General features: G+C 40.7%; 1 protein-coding gene across 1 annotated transcript in view; it reads right to left on the bottom strand.

The window, feature by feature from the left end:
• Positions 1-4,561: 4,561 nt before the first annotated feature.
• Positions 4,562-18,725, bottom strand: part of LOC137168899 (protein kinase C-binding protein NELL1-like) — a 280,046-nt gene continuing 265,882 nt past the window's right edge. The window contains exons 17-20 of the mRNA XM_067571791.1: positions 14,932-15,125; positions 10,055-10,231; positions 9,424-9,648; positions 4,562-8,503 (exon numbers count right to left, since the gene is read on the bottom strand). Of these exons, the coding sequence (XP_067427892.1) occupies positions 8,453-8,503; positions 9,424-9,648; positions 10,055-10,231; positions 14,932-15,125 (647 nt within the window). The 3' untranslated portion in view covers positions 4,562-8,452. The remainder of the gene's footprint in view (positions 8,504-9,423; positions 9,649-10,054; positions 10,232-14,931; positions 15,126-18,725) is intronic.

Below are 18,725 nucleotides of genomic sequence, written 5' to 3'. Positions count from 1 at the left end.
TTTCTGCTTTTCACATTTCACAGTTGCTTGAACATGGAATGAAGGGATTTGTATTGGTAATTGTCGTTATTGGTTTCTTTAATTATTCTCACTTTGGTGTAACATACAAAATAAACGCATGAATTTTAATCGAATCCAGCTTAGCAAGAGCAGCAAAATAGCAGAAAGGGTCACCAGGTCAAAGAAATACATTATACATTATACACACACACATATGCTTACACACAAACACAACATGACACTGGGTTAAATAAACACTTAGCTGCTCCATCTGACCACAGGTCATTAGTGGTGGTGTGGCTCGCCTTGTCACTGGCTCAGCTGCACTCTTTAATTATACGCCCATTGATTGGTCAGGATGTCGATAAGGCGTTTAAGCAGCTTAATCCTCGCTGTATTAACATGAGCAATATGCACATAGTTAATGTATTAATTCTCAGCCTGAGGTGGAGCACTTGTATTTGTTGCCTCTTGCATTTCAATCTGGCTGCCCAAGGTTTTCAAGAAATGCCAATAAAAGAGGAGAAATTGATCGATCTGACTGCTGATGGTGGTTGGGAGGAGGAGGAGGAGGAGGAGGAGGTGGTGGTGGTGGTTGAAAGAGTAGAGGGGGAGACTGCTGAAGTTACTTTCTGTTTCCCTGAACTGATGCCAACCTGCTGTCTATTCTCTGTTGTTCTAAACCAACAAAATCTATCAGGAAGAGTAAGACATCTCTTAAAATTAAATTAAATTTTCAATTTAGTGCTGTTAAGTCAGTCCATTCATGCATATATGCTAGCTGTATCCCCTTCCTCCACCCCTACTCTCATCTATACTGTAGAATTGTTGCTAAGGGAGTCACTCCATCACCTTGGTGGCAAACTCCACAGTTCCAGCCCATGAATGGTAAGCACCTTTGGGTGGAGCCTCCCCTGGCCGAGGGGAGCTGGGACCGGGATATACAGGGAATGTAGGGCCACCGCTCACCATGACCAGGACAGACAGAGCGAAGAGAACAGAGCACTTGCATTACAGCTGACTGGCAGCAGGTTAATTGACTGAACCCTCTCCAGTGCTGTTCACTAGAGAGCCTTCTCCCTCCCCAAGAGGCGTCTCAATTCTCGAGCTAAGATAAAGACGTTCGTGCTGAGCAGATGCTCATGGAAACACACTGGGACTGATGATATTCTCTTGTGTGTGAGTGCTAAGATTAATCAGAGAGAATCGATTGTGTATCTCAACAGTAAAACAACTGCAGTATACTGTATACATTAGACTCTTACCCCTCTAGAAGTCTTACTCCTTTAGTCTTACTGGCATAGTAGTAGCTTCCAAATATGACATCAAATACATCAAGCCGAAATTGGGAAACCGTGTATGTAAAGATGCACAAGTCATCTAGATTATTTCCCTTCATTGTTATGGTGTAATCATAAAAATATGGTGTCTTACTGTAGCTTAGATTAGACGTTCTAACCTGCAAACTATTATATTCTAAGATTCTCAATATTCAGTACACATATTACACACAGCATCTCCACAATCCTGTCTTGTCCTTGTCCTTGTCTTTTTTTGGAGGAAACATAATTGGTGCCTGATTTAGTTCATTTACAACGTTTATTTTTTTTCTTCTCCAATTCAGGAAGTTCGACAATCATCTTACTGCACTGAGATCACATGGAGGTCGTTGGAGTTGGTCTGATGTCCAAAGTACAGGACTTTGACGCCTGAAGTTTAGGGCTGCACCTGCGTCCCAAGTATTTTTAGGTTTAGGTGACTAAAACAGTTTAGATTATGTAAAGGAAAGATAGTAGTAATCAATGTCAGGGTGAAGTCGAGCTCATGCTCAAAAGAGATCGAACAAGCAAAGACAGTGAAACTAGGCAGATGGATTTAAATATTTGTGCATTTTACACCTGCCTCAGTGTCTATGGCGTTTATTTATCATTTTTTTATTGTTAGTATTGTTATTTTATTATTGTATTTCGGAACCTGGAAATGCAGTTTAAAGTTTAAAGTTAATCAGTCACACAGAACGGCGCATTCACATGCATACATAACTTGTGATTTCAATGCTGTTTTGCTGCTCCAACTCTGATCTTTCTCAAGGTTGATCACCACCGCAAATAAAGTGTTGAAACAAGCAGGTTTAAGCCCCCCCGAGGCAAAGTTGTGATTTGTGACATTAGGCTATATAAATAAAAATTGGCTTGATTTGAAATACACTGTATAAACGCTATTGTAATTCTGTTGAGCTAGAAGCTAGAAAATGTAACTTTTGCTGAACAGAGGCCATTGTTGCCACAAGAGGTAATTACAGTATAATGACACACTAACTCTCCCTTCATTTCTGAAGATCTAGTTCTTTGACAGACGAGAGGCGAGACAGAGAGAGCGAGTGGAATAAGACAGAACAGCAAACCTATCTCTCGGTGAGGTACGGCGTGTTTACCCCTTTCTTTTATTTTTGTGATTAAACCTTTGAAATGTTCATCTGTGACATGCTAAAGCTTAGTGTGACAGTAGCACAAGTGGAGTCATAAAGTCTGATTCAGTATTGTCAGTTAAACAGCAACATCTATCTAAAGATTTCCAACAGCCGTCATAAACTACTGACAAAGTAGCCCTGAGTGCATTTACTGTCATTGAGCAAAGGTGCATTTTACTGCTTCTGCATTCAGCTTGATATTTATAAGAGGAATAATGTGTTATTTCTTTTTTCGAAAGTAACACAGACTCAGTTTAAAAGGTACTTGAGCGATTTTAAAAATCAAAGTTTATGAGTTTACTAACAGCAACTGAGAAATATTACGGTGGCTCTGGCTGAGCAATCGAATGCTGCGGGGAAATCAGTTTTATGTAGTTAAGAATAACTGCCTGCTGTGTTGAGAATACCTGAATTTCAATCAGCTTGTATAATTTCAGGTGTGTGTGTGTGTGTGTGTGTGTTCTTGTGAGGCTGCAGGATAGTGTAAAACAGAAGGTTCCATGTTGTGCAGCTTTCACTTTTTTCCCCCCACAATGTAGCTTCAAAAGCATGTCTGTACCTGCTCTTGTTAGTAGCACAGCAGCACTCCATTAAAGCATCAAAAGGATGTACTTATCTTTACTGCAACGCAGCCTTTCATACATTTCCTGAGGGAAATGGAAAACAGCAGTATTGATAAAAGTAGAAACATGAAAGACTTTTCTAGGAATGTATCCTGATGCTGGGATCGGCTTTCAATTTTGAGACACGGTGGCGTTACTTTTGTTTAAGCTGCCGGTGGATGGTGTGATGTTGATTGGCTCGGTCGTCTCTCGCGATTGTCCCGTATGTTTGTCCTCCATCTTTGCTGTTATCCCTGGAAAAAAACGTCTCGCCTTACTTATGAACCTTCAAGTTCAACCGCCAGTCATCATCACACTTTGAAGCCAAATACTCACAGCATGTAAAGTAAACAACTAAAATATTTATTAACTGAAGAAGTTTTTTTTTTTTTTTTTTTGCGTTTTTTTTTTTTTTTACAGCAAACTCTTATCACGACACAGTCTTTAAGTCAAATGACACTTAACCCTTTGAGTACAATTACAGTAGGTTGGCCACTCTGATCTGGAGAAGTAACAGTGAATGCACCTGGTGGATTCTTCCACCATGGTTCTCTATCAAAAACATGAACAAGCACATTAGGATCTAGATGGTCCAAAACTGCTTCTTTTTTAAAAAGTTAGACATTAAAGGAGAAACACAATGGCTTGTTTTTTTTTTTCTTTTAGTAGAACTGAATCAAGAACAACATTTTCAACATTAGATTTTTTTTTTTTTTTTTACATGTGTACATATGTAGTTTTCATGAAGAGATTTTTCAGTTCAGTTCATACAGACAAGTGTTGGAGAGAAAAAAAGGCTTGTCAGTGTGGTGAAAAGTCTATACAAGCTTCATGTCCACCTGAGTCAGACGCTGGTCTACGTTCATTCTGATTTCCAAAATCCAGCTCTGCTGACTCTCAGATTTTAGTTAGGGATACCGATCAGAGATCTGTAAGAACGCGCAGACTAGTCACATCCATAACGTTGTCCTAAAACTGTGAAAAGACATAAAACTATGGCAGATACTAAAAGGGTTAAGGCAAGAATAGAAAAATAAAGAAATAGTAAAAACAATAGAAATGTTGCTTCTCTCTCAGACTCGACTTGCAACACTCAGATCCTAAGAAGCTGTGCTAGTGAGAATTATTCACATAGTCTTACTCTCTTTACAGAACCCTTCACTTTACATAGTATTTACAGCAAAACAGAACCTCTCCCACAAAATGAAAAGAATCCACTAAAAGTAACATGTTATTCATGAACACAACAATAATTAAAAAACTGTATAATTTTATCATATTGTCAGTATGTAAAAACATTTACACACAGACTTGCAAATAGTGTTTTACAGTAGTCATTATATTTCATATCAAATCAATCAACAGAGTAATCTGAAAACCTTGTTTTCAGTGATATTTTGTACAAATCTGCTTTTGATTGCTGTGTTAAACTTCAATGGGTACAGACACCATTTATATCACTCGATTTTCTTTTTTGTGTGTGTGTGTGTGTGTGTGTGTGTGTGTGTGTACAGTTAACAGCTTCAATTTTACAAGAGGCATCGTGATAATGGAGGAGAGTTCACAGAGAAATGCTCAGGTGAGACACAAACAGATGTGGTGGCAAACAAGAGGCAAGGTCACTGTGGCTGAGAGGTCGCTGCATGCCACCACCCCCTCCAGAGGAATAACAACCCAGCGTCACCTTTACCGAAAGTTTGTGAAATGACTGCCATGTTTTAGAATACAAACGACACTCTGTGCACAAAAGGGTAGAGACATGCAGTATCTTACCCCTACTGTTTCTGTCAGGGAACAGAAACACGACCAAAAACAAGAACTAGTTTGACATTAAATAGAGGAAGGTCAGCAGGAGGGAGATAGCGGAGACATTTACTTTCAATCGCAAAGACCCAGGTCACCCCTGGTGGCCACGGTTCCAATTTCAAAACAAAAGCATAGGTTTTTTCCTTTACAGCTAGTGCAGACAGACACACAAAATCAAAATCTCAAAATTGCTGTGTTGGTCTCAACAAAAGACATTTGTTTGTTCCACACTGTAGACATTATCATGGGGGTGCACAAACGGCACATCTCAGATGAGGTGTACGGATGACAAGATTATTCCATCTGGAGAGATCTGTGACTGGAGTGAATAATCGAGATATTGAACGAAAAAAATGCGAGATGTCATTATGGATGCGTTTGTGTCTGTCTCCTTCCATTCCAAGCATTCCTGTTGCACTCTAATTAGATGCATGTCCTGTCTCAGAATCGTCTACAAGGTTCTCTACGAGCAAATCTTGTTGTTTTGCTATGATAAAAACTGTGGCAATGTCTCGGACAGCTCACAACGACGTTTCTCACAACTCAAGACTCAACTCAAGGCAAAAGCGCAGATTCAGTGCCTTCTGAGAGGCTTTTGTCTCAGATCTCAACATTTTTTTGTGGGACAAGTAAAGTTGTGTAGATTGCACTAAACTTTAGAGTTCCAATATCAACCCTGACCTTGATGGGGAATACCAATATCTTTTAGGGCTCCAGCTGACTTGCTTCTCTTCACATAAACCAAATGGTTTCATTGTCACTGTGAAGAATTATCTTGATCTCTGGAGCACTTTTTATTTTTGGGGGCAGCAAATGGACTCTTCTGAGGGAGAGAAATGTCCTGCTATTTGCAATACTAAACTAAAGAGGAAGAAAAAAGTGGAGAAAGGAACTTGACTATGGATACCAGCTTTGAACATCAGCTACCTTTCTACTGAGATTATTTTACTTGACAAAAATAACTGTTAGTTAAGTGGTGTTGTAAAGACTTTTACAAGTTTACTGAGTAACTTTGTTTTTCCCCTGACATGTCAGATCTCAGCTGTTTCATTGCATGTTTGAACAAGAACAACTCGTGACAACAATATGCAGTCTGTGGTCATTTTACATAATTTTGAGACATTGTTAGATAATCTAATTGGCCCTTTGTGGGAAAAAAAACCCCCAACCTGACAGCGATGGATGCACAGGGTGATAACGATGATACTTGAAGGAAACGTAAGCTCTCAAGACCAACTTGAGGGTGATGGAGAGAGGTGTGGAGGAGAGGACAGAGTAGGAGAGCAGAGTAGCATCAGAGCTGTAAATGTGTGAACTGTGGCAGGAAAAGCTCTGGACTCTCCTGCCTTAATAAGCCTGGCCATCTGTAAACAGATTTGACACTCTGTGACCTCCTGGCATACTCAAATCCAGATCTGCGTGACATGGCTTTAATTATCCCAACTCTATCTCTTTTTCTCCTTTTTTAATGCCTCTGACACGTTCAGTGTACGCCATATGGTGCGAGCTGAGGAGCCCTGGGAGATGCCGGAGGAGTCCGACCCACGACGAACTCCACCGGTTTAATCAACATCTTCCGCTGGTGCTTATTCTGGCTGGCAGCAATCTGTATCTGCATTACATAGCTATCTGGCAGTCAACTTCATCAGAAAGGAGACATTGATGCTGAGGGAAAGTGTTGGAGACAGAAGTGTTAATGGCTCAGCAGGACAAACAACAGCTACAGTATGTCCCAATTGAGAGGCTGGATCCTCTGAAGGACGCCGCTCATGATGGTGGGTCTACTCAAAGGACATGAGGGCTGAAGGCTGGGGTATGCTTCAAATGAAGTAGCTTCTAAAAAGTGTTGTCTGTCAATAACAGCAAAAGTGTTTATAGTTGTTCTAAAGCCTGCCATGATAGAGAGGAACAAGACGCGATCAATCATACCAATGGGTACACTTTTGGGCAGTCTTCCGACAAAAAGGGACAGAAGTAGTTGTGTGAAGAATGAAAATAGAGCTTGAGAAAGATGTTCAAACCCTGTATATTTCTATCGCTGCATGAAGAGGGTGGACTTGTTGGATTATAGGTTTCATCAAGTTACAGAAATTCCTGGAAAAGTGTGGTTTCAGACATTGTTTGATTTCATTTTAAGCACATTAACACCTTGAGTCTGGACCTCCTTTCCCAAATGACATGGTCTAACCTTCACAGATAGCAAAAATAACGGTGCGTTCATGCGTTCCTTGTCAAAAATCAATGCTCCATTAGCACTTTGTAGCAATGAGAACAACTTCTTTATGAACAGGCCAAAACACATCAGTAAGAACTACTACTCCAAAGCCAATCATTTCCAAATTCTCCACCAAAATGACACCTTCACATGGCTAACAAAGGGTAAAAAGAATGACGATGTCCGAGTTTGCAGTTTAAGTTGTAATGTTTCACTTCAAATCATGATGGAAATCTGGCAAACAGTATAACAGGGCAATAAATATTTAATATTTCCTGACTATGAGTTGAGGAAGATTATTGAAATACTCCATTAAACAGCTGACCAGCATAAACTAGCCCCGTTGGCTTGTTGTATTAGACGTATCTAGAAATGTGGACGTCACAGATACAAGCTCCTTAATTGGGAGCAGGAAAGAGCTGTTTCTCATATATGCAGGAATATGAAGAATGTGTTGTAATAAAATATTTATATTGTATGTAAAGAAATATGCATCCTAGATCAGGAATTGAATAATAGCCAAAGAACCATAAACCTAATTTAAAGCTAGGGTTAAGGTCAATAGAAAAATTATATTCCACTTCCTGTAGTGGCTTTGTTTGAGTTTTCTGATTTTTGTATTGGTCAGAGAGGAATGTAGTACACAGCTGTTTAAGACTTAGGTTGATGATATACCAGATTTATTGGGACACTGTGTAGACACATATTATGAGTTGATTTGGAAGAGAGACAAATTGGGACGGCCCGATAATTAGGGTAATGGCTTTGTTTCAGTAGAGTCTTAAAAAAGTGTTCTTTCTACATCAAACTACTTCCTGTTTTATGATGCTATTGCTTCACAGAGCATAAACAGTTACTGTTATGATAAATGTTTCATGAAAAAAAACTTCCATGGTGACCAAGCAATAGTGAACCTACATTTAGGCAACAGTGACAGCTGGAGCACTGAATCCTTTTCTTCATGACAGCTTGTGACACTCGGCTGCTTGTCGCTGGCTTGGGGTTCAAAAAGTAATGCTAAACAGGTTTCCTCAAGACATGTAGTGAAATGGAAACGACACTAAGACAGTTACACAACACAGTGACTGTGGTGAGAGCGACTATGGCCTCAGTCTCCTCCTGAGTCCCACACACACACTCACTGTTTGTCGACAGAGTTGCGGCATAAAAAGCACAGCCTCAACAGCCCCAGTCTGTCCAGTGTGTGTTAGTATTTTCTGTGCACACGCTGGCATGCACATGTGTGTGCGAGAGTCTGTCTTATGAATCCAAGGGGAGAATCATCAGATGGAGGAGGGGGCGTGGCAGTCCCGCAGTGAAAGGAGGAGAGGAGGTGTGAAAAGGAGGATGAGGAGAGCTTTAGTTGTTCTGAAGGCAGTCGAGATCCACCGAACAGCAAACGTTTCCATTCTGAGCAGCACAGCATGAAAAGACAGGAAAGAAGAGGTAGATAGCTTTAAATATACTGTAATATACTGTATTAACCTCTATATGTTACATGTAATAACATGATTCAGAGCCTGGCTGGTCATAATTAGTCAAAATACAGAGATTCGTAGAGACAGGTGGGAACTTGTGATGTCTACAATATCGTTAAAGGGTCAGTTTACATAAATAACAATAGAACAGACTGTATATTTTCCCTACTGCTAGTGGTATCTAGTCAGTGGTTTCAGTATTATCTACGGCACTTTTGAGATATCCGTCTCTGAGATTTATACTGCTACTCGAGTATGCTGGACGTGAACAGAATTCCTTCTGTGTAGCTCCAAGCAGTGACAAATTTGAGATATTCAACAGCGATATGTCTATCCAGAGACAACGTCCCGGTTTCTCTGGATAATCAACAGACCTTGCTGTCACTGTGTCACCCTTTTCCTCAACCCTAGCCTAACTACTTTCTCTAGAAAAATAGCGCCCGTGAAAAGCTTTTGAGAGTGATACATGTAGGTCTGAGCTGCGACAGTAGCTATAGTGAATGCATCTGTTGCTGCGGCTGGCAATAGCTTGTATGTTTTGTTGTGATAAAAGAAAGCAGATGTTGCCTATCCTCCAGCACACATTTGATAAACTCATGATACCACAGTTTACATCTTGAAGATTGTTTGTTCAGCAGCCTGTAATGCCTATCATTACTGGTAACATCGTGAAGGTGCAGGACTACTTTACATTCCAAAACCACATGTCTATTGGACCATTTGCAGGGATTAGAAGAAAAACAAGCAAGGGTGAGGTTAAAGTAGGGTAAAAACAGGCATTTCTGAGAATATCAAAATAACGCAAAATTGCAGTAGTAAAGCAAAATTGTGGTTGTTATTGCTTTGGCCTACCTTACACTTGCAGGTGGTGCAGGGGGAGTTGGGCATATGCCATGTGTCTCCACTGAGGCGGGCGGTGCCTGCGGGATCCTGGCATGTCTGCCGGATGTCGTAGGAAAGGTTGTCGGCCAGGCACGGGTCTGTGACGCAGCGCGGGCAGCACTCGCCCTCCGCTACTGCCGTGTATTCGCACATCAACACGGGACAAACCAGAGGCCAGCAATCCACCTCCCCCTCCTGTAGACACACAGAGAGAGGTAAAAAAAAAAAAAAAAGAAAAGCCAGAGAAACCTCATTGTGTTTCTGTGAATGAATCAGCTGATCTGGCGGCTGCAGTTACAGCTCACACGCTGATGTGTTGCCACATCTCTAATTAGAGAGGTGGTAATTATCTGATCCCTCCACAAACACTCACACACGCAGCTGAGCAGCAGATCAGGGCAAGGTATTAAAGAAAAGCCGACTCTGAGCTTCATGTTGCTGAAGAGATTTATGTGTTTTTGATGTGTCCAGTTCTTTTGACAAACCTGTTTCACCACACTTAGGGATTTGCTATGAAGGTCAGCTTTCATTTCTGTTGGCAAAACATGTGTAGCTCTGTGTATGTGTGTGTGTGTGTGTGTGTGTGTGTCCGTGTACAGACCATGCAGCGGCACTGCTGGCAGCCATACAGCCAGGACGCTCCGCTGCGGTAGAGCGTGCGTCCACTCTGGTCCAGACACTGGCTGCTGGGCCTGTTGTCACAGCCGGGACAGCAAAACAGATCTTCCTCTGTGTCTTCACAGTCACAGGGTCTCCTCCTGCAGTATGTCTGGCCGTCCTGCAAAAAGAGGGTCACAGGGGTCAGGGGTAAAATAGACTGACAGATGTTGTGCAACAAAGCCCAATGGATGGGTTGTTGTACATTGCCTCATATCCTGTGCTGTGTCCCAAATCGCATACTTCTGTACTTACTCTTAACATTTTAAGTGCATAAGTGCGTTCACACAGAGAAGTATGGGAAATGCATTGCACTGTGAGTACCCGGATGGTGCACTCAAAACAGTCAAATAGTTGAGTGTGGAACTATGGACACTTCTCGCCCTCATGGTCGCCTACTTGTCTACGTAGCGGAAGGGGAGGGACCACTTTTCAAAGTGGAAATGACGGCCGGGTGCCTTGTAACTACGGTGAACATTGCCACATTATACAAATGTAAGTTATACATGTGTTTTTTAGCACTAAGCACCACCACACTGTTGTTGGATATAAGCCATCAGTATGTTTTGTGGTGAATTTAGCAGTCTGTAATGATTTAGTAGCGCGAACGATAACGCGAATGCTAACGCTAGCTAATGCTAATTTGCAATCGTCATTTCCGGTAAGTGCACAATGGCTGTGTTTGATTTGAGACAACACTACCCTGTCCAAATTTGCACACTATGCCAGTAATATATAGTGTACACAGTGTACTACATGAAAGCGTACTAACAGAAGTATGTGATTTGAGACACAGCTCTGGTCTGTAAAATACACTCCTGCAGTACCCACGAGGTAGAGGGAGCCCACATTACCACAGTGTCCTCTAGGCAAATACAAAATAAAACTTGTGGCTTCAGTCCAACGATGATTTATATTCAGTGAAAAAGTGCAGATACTGAGTATATATAAAGAGGCAACAACAAATATTTCCCTTCGTTGCACACACTATGTCTTGTCACAAATTTAAATCAGTACAATTTGGCGACTGAGGCGCATAAATGACCAAGATAATGCGAGAGGAATGTCCAGAAAATATATTATTAACAGCCAAAGTTCCTAAAATAAATTACTGTTAGAAACATAAAGTAGCAGAAAATCCCATCTGCTGTGAATTCTCCGCATTAGTGTAAATGATAAATGTTTCAACGTTAAAAGTTGCACTTGAAAAACACTGCAAAGATTGCAGCCAGCCAATGAGAGGAAATAAAATAGCCAGTGAACGTATATGTATATCAATCTGATTATTCAAGGCCTCCACCGCTCCGGAGGATTGTAATGTATTTGCAGCAACTTTAAGGGTAATTTATCAGAACTGAGAAGTGCGGCATCTGGGCTGGAATAGAAAGTCAAATGCTGAACAATCTGCTGGAATCTGTGAACCTCTCCAGTCGCCGTGCCCCTGGCTCTCCATCTCTACCTGGTGAGAACTTTATTGTCCATTTTACTCAGCACATCGCAGGACTGTCTGGCCCGGGGATGACTCTTGTAATGGAGATGTAAAAATGTTACATAAAATGGCTGTTAGAAAATGTGTGGGTGCCATAAAGTCATTCCGCATACCATTAAAAGGGCAATACAGAGCCAGTGTTTTATCGGTGCATATTGTCCTGCTACAGTAACCGCTGAGTCCCAGGGTGCCAATTGTGATGGCCTTGGTCTTTACGGTTACGGCCCTGGACTTGCTGGGAAAATTACTGCCAATTGTACTGTGCTGACAGGACGTACGAAGACTCAGACTGTTCATTTTAACGCCAGGAATAAGACCAAGCATGCGTGCCATGTGCAGCCATTGTAACCAAAGCAACATCATTACTGCTTTTTTTTATGACAACTCTGATGACAACATTTTTATGATAATTTCAGTGACTGTGGATATCCTTTTTTTAAATCAGTATGTATGAATTGTTTTCAACACAGTCTTTGGATAAGGTATTTCTTCTAAGGATATTTTCTTCCTCTCTACAGATAATTTAATTTAGGAGCCCCTTGGTACTTGTGGGGTCACTTCTGTAGAACTCTAAAATCGAATTCTCTTATTTAAATAAAGTGTCTGTTTTCAATCTCCTTTAAATAAAACTACTGTACAGTGACAGTTGAATAAGGATGATCTTTGGTGGAATTTCTACAAACACTGTCAACTTCTCTTCTGTCTTTTTCACTGGCCCTGTCTGGCTTTGGCCTCTCATTCACAAACACAATTTCTGACAATAATTTCTGACTTGGTTACATTCGATTTCTCTCTCCCTCTTCATAATCTACAATAACTTGGCTTCCACACAGTCATCTGGCTGATGGTTTTCAGTCTTGGTCCCCAGGACCCAGACCGCTGCCTGTTTACATTCAGTGTCCAACATTTGATTCAACCCCTGATTGGACAGCTGAAATGAAAACCAGCAGTGTTGTGGATCCCAAAGGCATCCTGAATACTCATCCCCAATATGAGCAGAGAGTCTCACCTACATCTCACTTGTGTCACACTTGTGAATCTTTTCTCCGCTCTGCTTTCGGCCATAGCAGCTCTCTGAAGCATGGAAATTCTCTGGTGAATGTATGTTTATGCCTGTATTTATTGACAGTTGACATGAAATGAATATTTCATGTTGCTTTCATTAGTTATTAACTTGAGGCAAAACTAGCCCTTTTTGTTTGTTTGTTTATGGTACTTCTCCGACAAAGTCTGTGATATCCCTCTGCTAATATACATGATTCTGGAAATACAGAGACGAAATAAAGATAAGACGGCGTTCTGTGTACAGTACTTAAAATAATTAAAGTTCAGCCCAAAGTATTATAAATGAGCTTCAAACATGCTTGTAACACACATAAAACGTCAGCAACTCTACATGATATTGGAAATGTGACTACTGAGAGATAGAGTGCTTTAAAATGCTTTGCTTCGGTGGACATTTGATCAGCGGTTCATAAAGATATTTAGGTTCAGATGGTCAGCGGTCTCTGAATATTTCATATGAAAAGGACCAAAGAGGAAAACACCGCAGAATGTAAAAAGCAGTCAGTCACAGAAAACCCAATGCTTGTTCTGGTTGGCATCGTGAACACGTTACAGTTACAGTTTACACATATTATGACAGAGAAATGGATTTGGAGGTATGGTTTTTACTAACGTGTTGAAGTGAAATGTCATAACTCCCATAAATTCACTCCTGTTCATCCCTGATATTTGTCTGGGTAGTTAAAGTGAAACGTCCCGGTGGTAAACTTGAAAATATGGGATTTTATGTGCTGATAAGGCACTACTGAAACCACTGCTCTCTGCTCTCATTCTATTCCAAATAATCTCCGTGTCTGCTTCGTATTAATCTCACTCACCGAGTCTCACCTTCTCAAAGACAAATCTGATCAATATCTCACTTCCCTGCAGCCACACTGCACCGCCTCATTCTGACTCCTGAGCACAGAAATGAGTTGTTAAGCTGTAACAAATATTTGTCAGAATGTATTGCAGGCTAACGACAAACAGAAGGGAGTACTGAGGTGTTTTTTTCCTTGAGTTGACCCTGTCTGCTGCTTAATTTGGAACCTTGAGAATGATCAGAGAAGTCGGATGTTTTTGTGTTTGTCACAAACAGAAAAATAGAAGAATAGAGTCCTTGGTGCTCCTTCCCTGCTTGTCCCCTTTTCAGTGTCTTTCTTATTCTTGTTGTTATTTAATCCAACGCATCCATTCCTCTCTTTACATCGGTGTGTTTGTCTTTTCTTGCCTTTATTCCCCTGTTAGCGTCGTCCGTGCTGCATCTCTTCCTCTAAGCCAGTTTATCTCTTGATGCCAGTCGTCACTTTCCTGTCTGTCACTGCTCAGGGTGTCTTTGTGCATATAGAGCTGTTATAGTGAGTATAGTTGACAGTTGATATGGTGATTTTTTTAATATCTTGATGCATGTATGGTTGTTTGCCCTTGTGTCCCTCCTTTCTCTCACCTTCCTGTGTGTTCCATAATTGATTGGAAAGAGCATTAAAATTATACTCCACCCAAAATTGATCTTTTGGTTATAAAACACTCACCCTCCATAGACTTAAAAAGTGGTGGTCAAAAGTTTGTATTTTGCTCTTTTCCAGATAAAGGAAAATTGTCAGTAACTACCATATTGGCCTGAATATATGATGATATTTTATTCTGGAAATTACGTTTGAGAAGGTGGGGCTCGTCTTATATTGGAGGACTAGACATTTACATGTTTCCACAACAGCAGATGTTATTTTTGAATGGAGGAAGTACTGGTGTAAAACTGACCACTGAAGCTCAAAGGCCCAGTTTACACCTGGTATAAACATGCGATCTGTATCTGGATGCATCATCTGCATAATGATATCTGATCAATGGGTCTTCGCATTTACACCTGGTATTACAATGCGTTCTCGTTTTCTCAGCTGAGCCCGCATTGTGATCGGATCTCAATATGCAAATTGGTCAGGCAGAGCTGGCGGACTTGTCAACAAACATGACTCAACAGACTGAAAAATGCTAACTGCCAGAGAAAATAATAATAATAATTTTGGACCGCTTCTGAGAGCCCGACAGGAGAGAGTGTGATTATGTGACTATACTGTGATTGATCTTCAAAAACTCTTTTCCCAAACACAGGTGTTGGAAAAGTGGGGTCGTCTTATAATGAAAGCCTTAGATTCGGGCCATGGAGAGATTTTATCATAGCTATGATAAAAAACCCAAAGTTAAGATCTACCACTGAGTTGAGACCTCTGAGAGCACCATTATTACTAAGAACAGAGAATTTGTATGTGTGCGTTTGTGTTTTGTACCTTGCAGGAGCATATAGCACAGCGGTCAAAGCTGGGTTTCCAGTCTTCTCCGTTGCGTCTGATTCCCTCTTCCTGTGGGCAGTCGCCGCTGCAGCCCGGACCGGACGTACACACGCAGTCGTAGCCTCCCGGGAGGTTCACGCACACACTGTCATTCCAGCAGGTGTGTGTCTGCAAACTGCACTCATCAATGTCTGGAAGAGAGTGAGCAAGTTGTGGTGTCTATGTGTCATTTATTATACAAATGTGGGAGAATGGTGGAGGCCTATGTAGACAAACAGTGTGCGCCTTGTCAGTCTGTTATTGTAGATACAACATACAATGATACGTGGGCGGTTGAGCATAATGATCAGAAAACAAGCTTATCAACAAACAATGTAGAAAAGAAAAAAAAAAGCAAAGACTTCTAAGTAGAAAAATTTGTTTATATTTCTCAAAGTAAGGCATCAAAAAAGTATTATTTTGGCCGTAGTATAAAATAATTTCAAAGGATACCCATGCATAGTGTGGCATCAATAAACAGCAGCAGTACTTTGACTTTGATACGCAATCTCCTAAAGATTTTTTATACAATACACCACAAATTTGCTCGCCAATCGTGACTAATGTCCGCATTGTGTTCACAGACAATGTTGTTTATAAGTGTGACATTCTTCATTCAGATCTGTACTGGCTTGAATATCCACTGCTTCCCAGCTTTTACATGGGGGCATGTTTACCTTGGCTAACTCTGTGGTAGATATGGTGCATATTTACTTTTAATTAAATTTTTGATTTCTTCACAGTACTACAGAGGCCGGCAGGTATGAAGTGTAACATTTATAATAATTTCTGTTGTGCACAAATTAATGTTTCAGCCCTAAAGTCACATTAATCACTCTTTAAAATTAATAGCATTCGGTTACTGTAGCAGTAGAAATTGAAATTGCAGTTTATTGTGGCTAGTCCAGTCAGTTAGGGATGAGCATCCACACTGTTAGCAGCAGGGTAGCTGATGTGTTTTAGTATAAGGGGTTCTACAAATTACTGAATTAACTTCAGAAAATGAATAGTGGCACATCCCTTCTCTGCTGCTAGCGAACACACGCTGCTGTGTAATCATATTAGAGACTATATATGGATATACTGTATAGTTCAGGGTTTGGCTATTGTTTTCATTATCTCTAATATTTTAAAGTATAGCAGCTTGTTTTTTTGGTTCTGTTAGTATTGATTCAAACAATTTGAGGGAAGATATTCAGTCATAATTTTACACCCTCTAGAGACTATTCCTTGCACATATACTGGCATCATAGTTTCAGCCACATCAATCAGAGTGTATACTGTATATTCACTCAGTGGATTCAGTTGAATCATCAAAGCAACAAGACATCTGCTCAGTCAGCTTTTTTCTCGCTTTTCCTCCAAAAATAACCGACATGAACAGAGAGGACAGATGGCATTTTCATCCACTTTTCTTTATCAACGTAGCACAGAAAACCGGGTGCCAAAAGTCTGCTCCTACCTTTTATCAAGCCATGACATTTAACTCTCTTTATCCTCACTAAATGTGAGATGCTCAGAGAGAAAAAGACCAAAGTCTCTTCGACAGTAGCTCTGCTCTCCCCTGTCAGCACCTGCTGCCTACAGACATTGATTACACGACACTGACGGCACGTTACTAGTGTTGCATGAACAAATCCACCAAGTAGAAAAACTGAAACTATATAATAAAAATGGAATTCCGATTTTTTTGTTTGTGCATTTAACTCTAACCATACTTTAAAACTGTGAGCATTGCGGTCAACAAGTCTACTTGTCTACTTTCTACACAGTTGAGTGAGATGCAAAGCTGTATTGACTGTCAACAGGTTTAAAAAGCCTGACTTCCACATTGCCCTGATTCCCTGCTAAAACACTGTGTTTTAATGTTCTTTCTCTGTCTTTTCAGCACATCCGGTGCCCATCATGATGGGTTAAGGTAATTATGGGTTATTTTGAGTTATCATATTGGGTTTGGGAAGATCTGAGTGAGTGAGGCACTCACTGAGAGAGGAATCAGCTCAGTGTGAACTGCGGGAAAGGAGACCAGGTGTTATGGAATGGGATCAGATTGTTCTGTAGGGCTGATGTGAACTTTTCTAGGTTTGAGTTGTCTGTTAACCAACTGAGCCAGTGGTAAGATGTGGTTAAGATGAACGTTTGGAGATACTGTGGGATTGTAAGTGAGGCGATATCACCTAACAGAGAGATGGAAGGGGAGAGGGGGACGCTGAAGTTGAGAATCTCAGACAGCTTTCCCATGACCTCTGACCAAAACCGCCCAACTGGTGTGCAAGAGCCAGAATGCATGGAAGTTGTTGTCTGTTGTCTGTTGGGACAGTGTGTGCAGATGTTGCTGTCTGTGAAGCCCATATGGTACATATTTTGTGAGTGGTGATGTGTACTCTGTAAAAGACCTTGTATTGAATTAGCTGAATTTTTGAGTTGTATTACATGGAGAATGTGTTGTCGCATATGGTTTGTCAATTGATGTGTGATTGATGTATATTCAAGTCTGATGTCCATTTGTCTATTGGTATTGAAATAGTATTTTCATGGTGAGAAAAGAGTTTGTAAATCTGTGATAGTAATTTTGGGTTTAGTAGTAAGGAAGGAGTCAAGTTGTTGAAGTTATGGATATCAATTCTCTTTTTTACGGTCTCTTTCAACTGTATGTACTGGTAGTGACAGTGGTGGGATAAGTTGTATGTTTGTTTAAGACGGTCAAAAGTCATGAGAGAGCTGCCACTGAAAAGATGCCCAAGGCTGGTTATTCCTCTCTGTTTCCATACAGGGAAACGGATGGGTACCTTATTGATTTTAAACGTAGGGTTATGCCAGATAAGGGTGAGAAGAGAAGGAGATAGTTTGATGTTAAGTATGTCATTCCCTCCAGGCAGTGAGAGTTGTATTTATGGTGTTCAATTTGAAGCAGCTGTGGGTTTTGACTGGTTTATCTATGAATGCAATATGCTGAATGGGGAGATCCTTGCAGATGGTCTGTTCAGTATCAAGCCAGGCAGAATTGGAGTTGTTTGTCCAGTGTCGGATAAAATAAGGCTGGTGGGAGTTGAAATAGCGGTAAAAAAAATTGCTGAATTGAGCCAGCTGTATTGGTTGGATTTTTTGACTTTTGACCCTGGGCCTTTCCAGTAAAATGTATTGACTGTTGAATTTAAGGAGAAGAACCAGTCTAGGGGTGAATTAACAGGGGTCATGGCAAATAGATATATAGATAGATATAAGATATAGATAGATAGGAGATATTTTTGGAAGAACAGACGGTGGAAATGCAGCCAATTAAAGAGAGATGGAGTTTATTCCATCTATCCAGGTCTTCTTTGATGATATGTTGAGTTTAAATATATCATTTGGGTTTGTTGAGAAATGGATTACAAGGTATATAATGGGTTGAGTAGTGTGGTTATAGGGTAGGTGTGTCATGTTGTGCTTTGCATGGCCAGTGTTATTTAAGTTATCATGTCATCATACTAACATTTGGCCTACTAGCATTAAGTTCTAAGTATAGCTGCACTATGCTAGTTGCTTTCATCATTAGGGCTGAAAGCAGACTATCAACTCATTGTATTGATTTGTTTTTTAATTGGCAGGAACTATTAACACCAAACACTGACAGATTAATACCGAGCCAACAGGTCTGTTGAGGATGCTGTTATCTCAGCCCTCCACCACACACTACAACACTGAGACATCCAACCGGCATCCAATTCATCGACGTCAGCTCAGCTGTCCATACGATAAACCTGCTCAAT

This window comes from Thunnus thynnus, chromosome 1 (genome assembly GCF_963924715.1).
Source record: "Thunnus thynnus chromosome 1, fThuThy2.1, whole genome shotgun sequence".
Lineage (NCBI taxonomy): Eukaryota > Metazoa > Chordata > Actinopteri > Scombriformes > Scombridae > Thunnus > Thunnus thynnus.
Note: the sequence above shows the minus strand (reverse complement) of the source record. Positions and strands in the feature narration are given on the sequence as shown.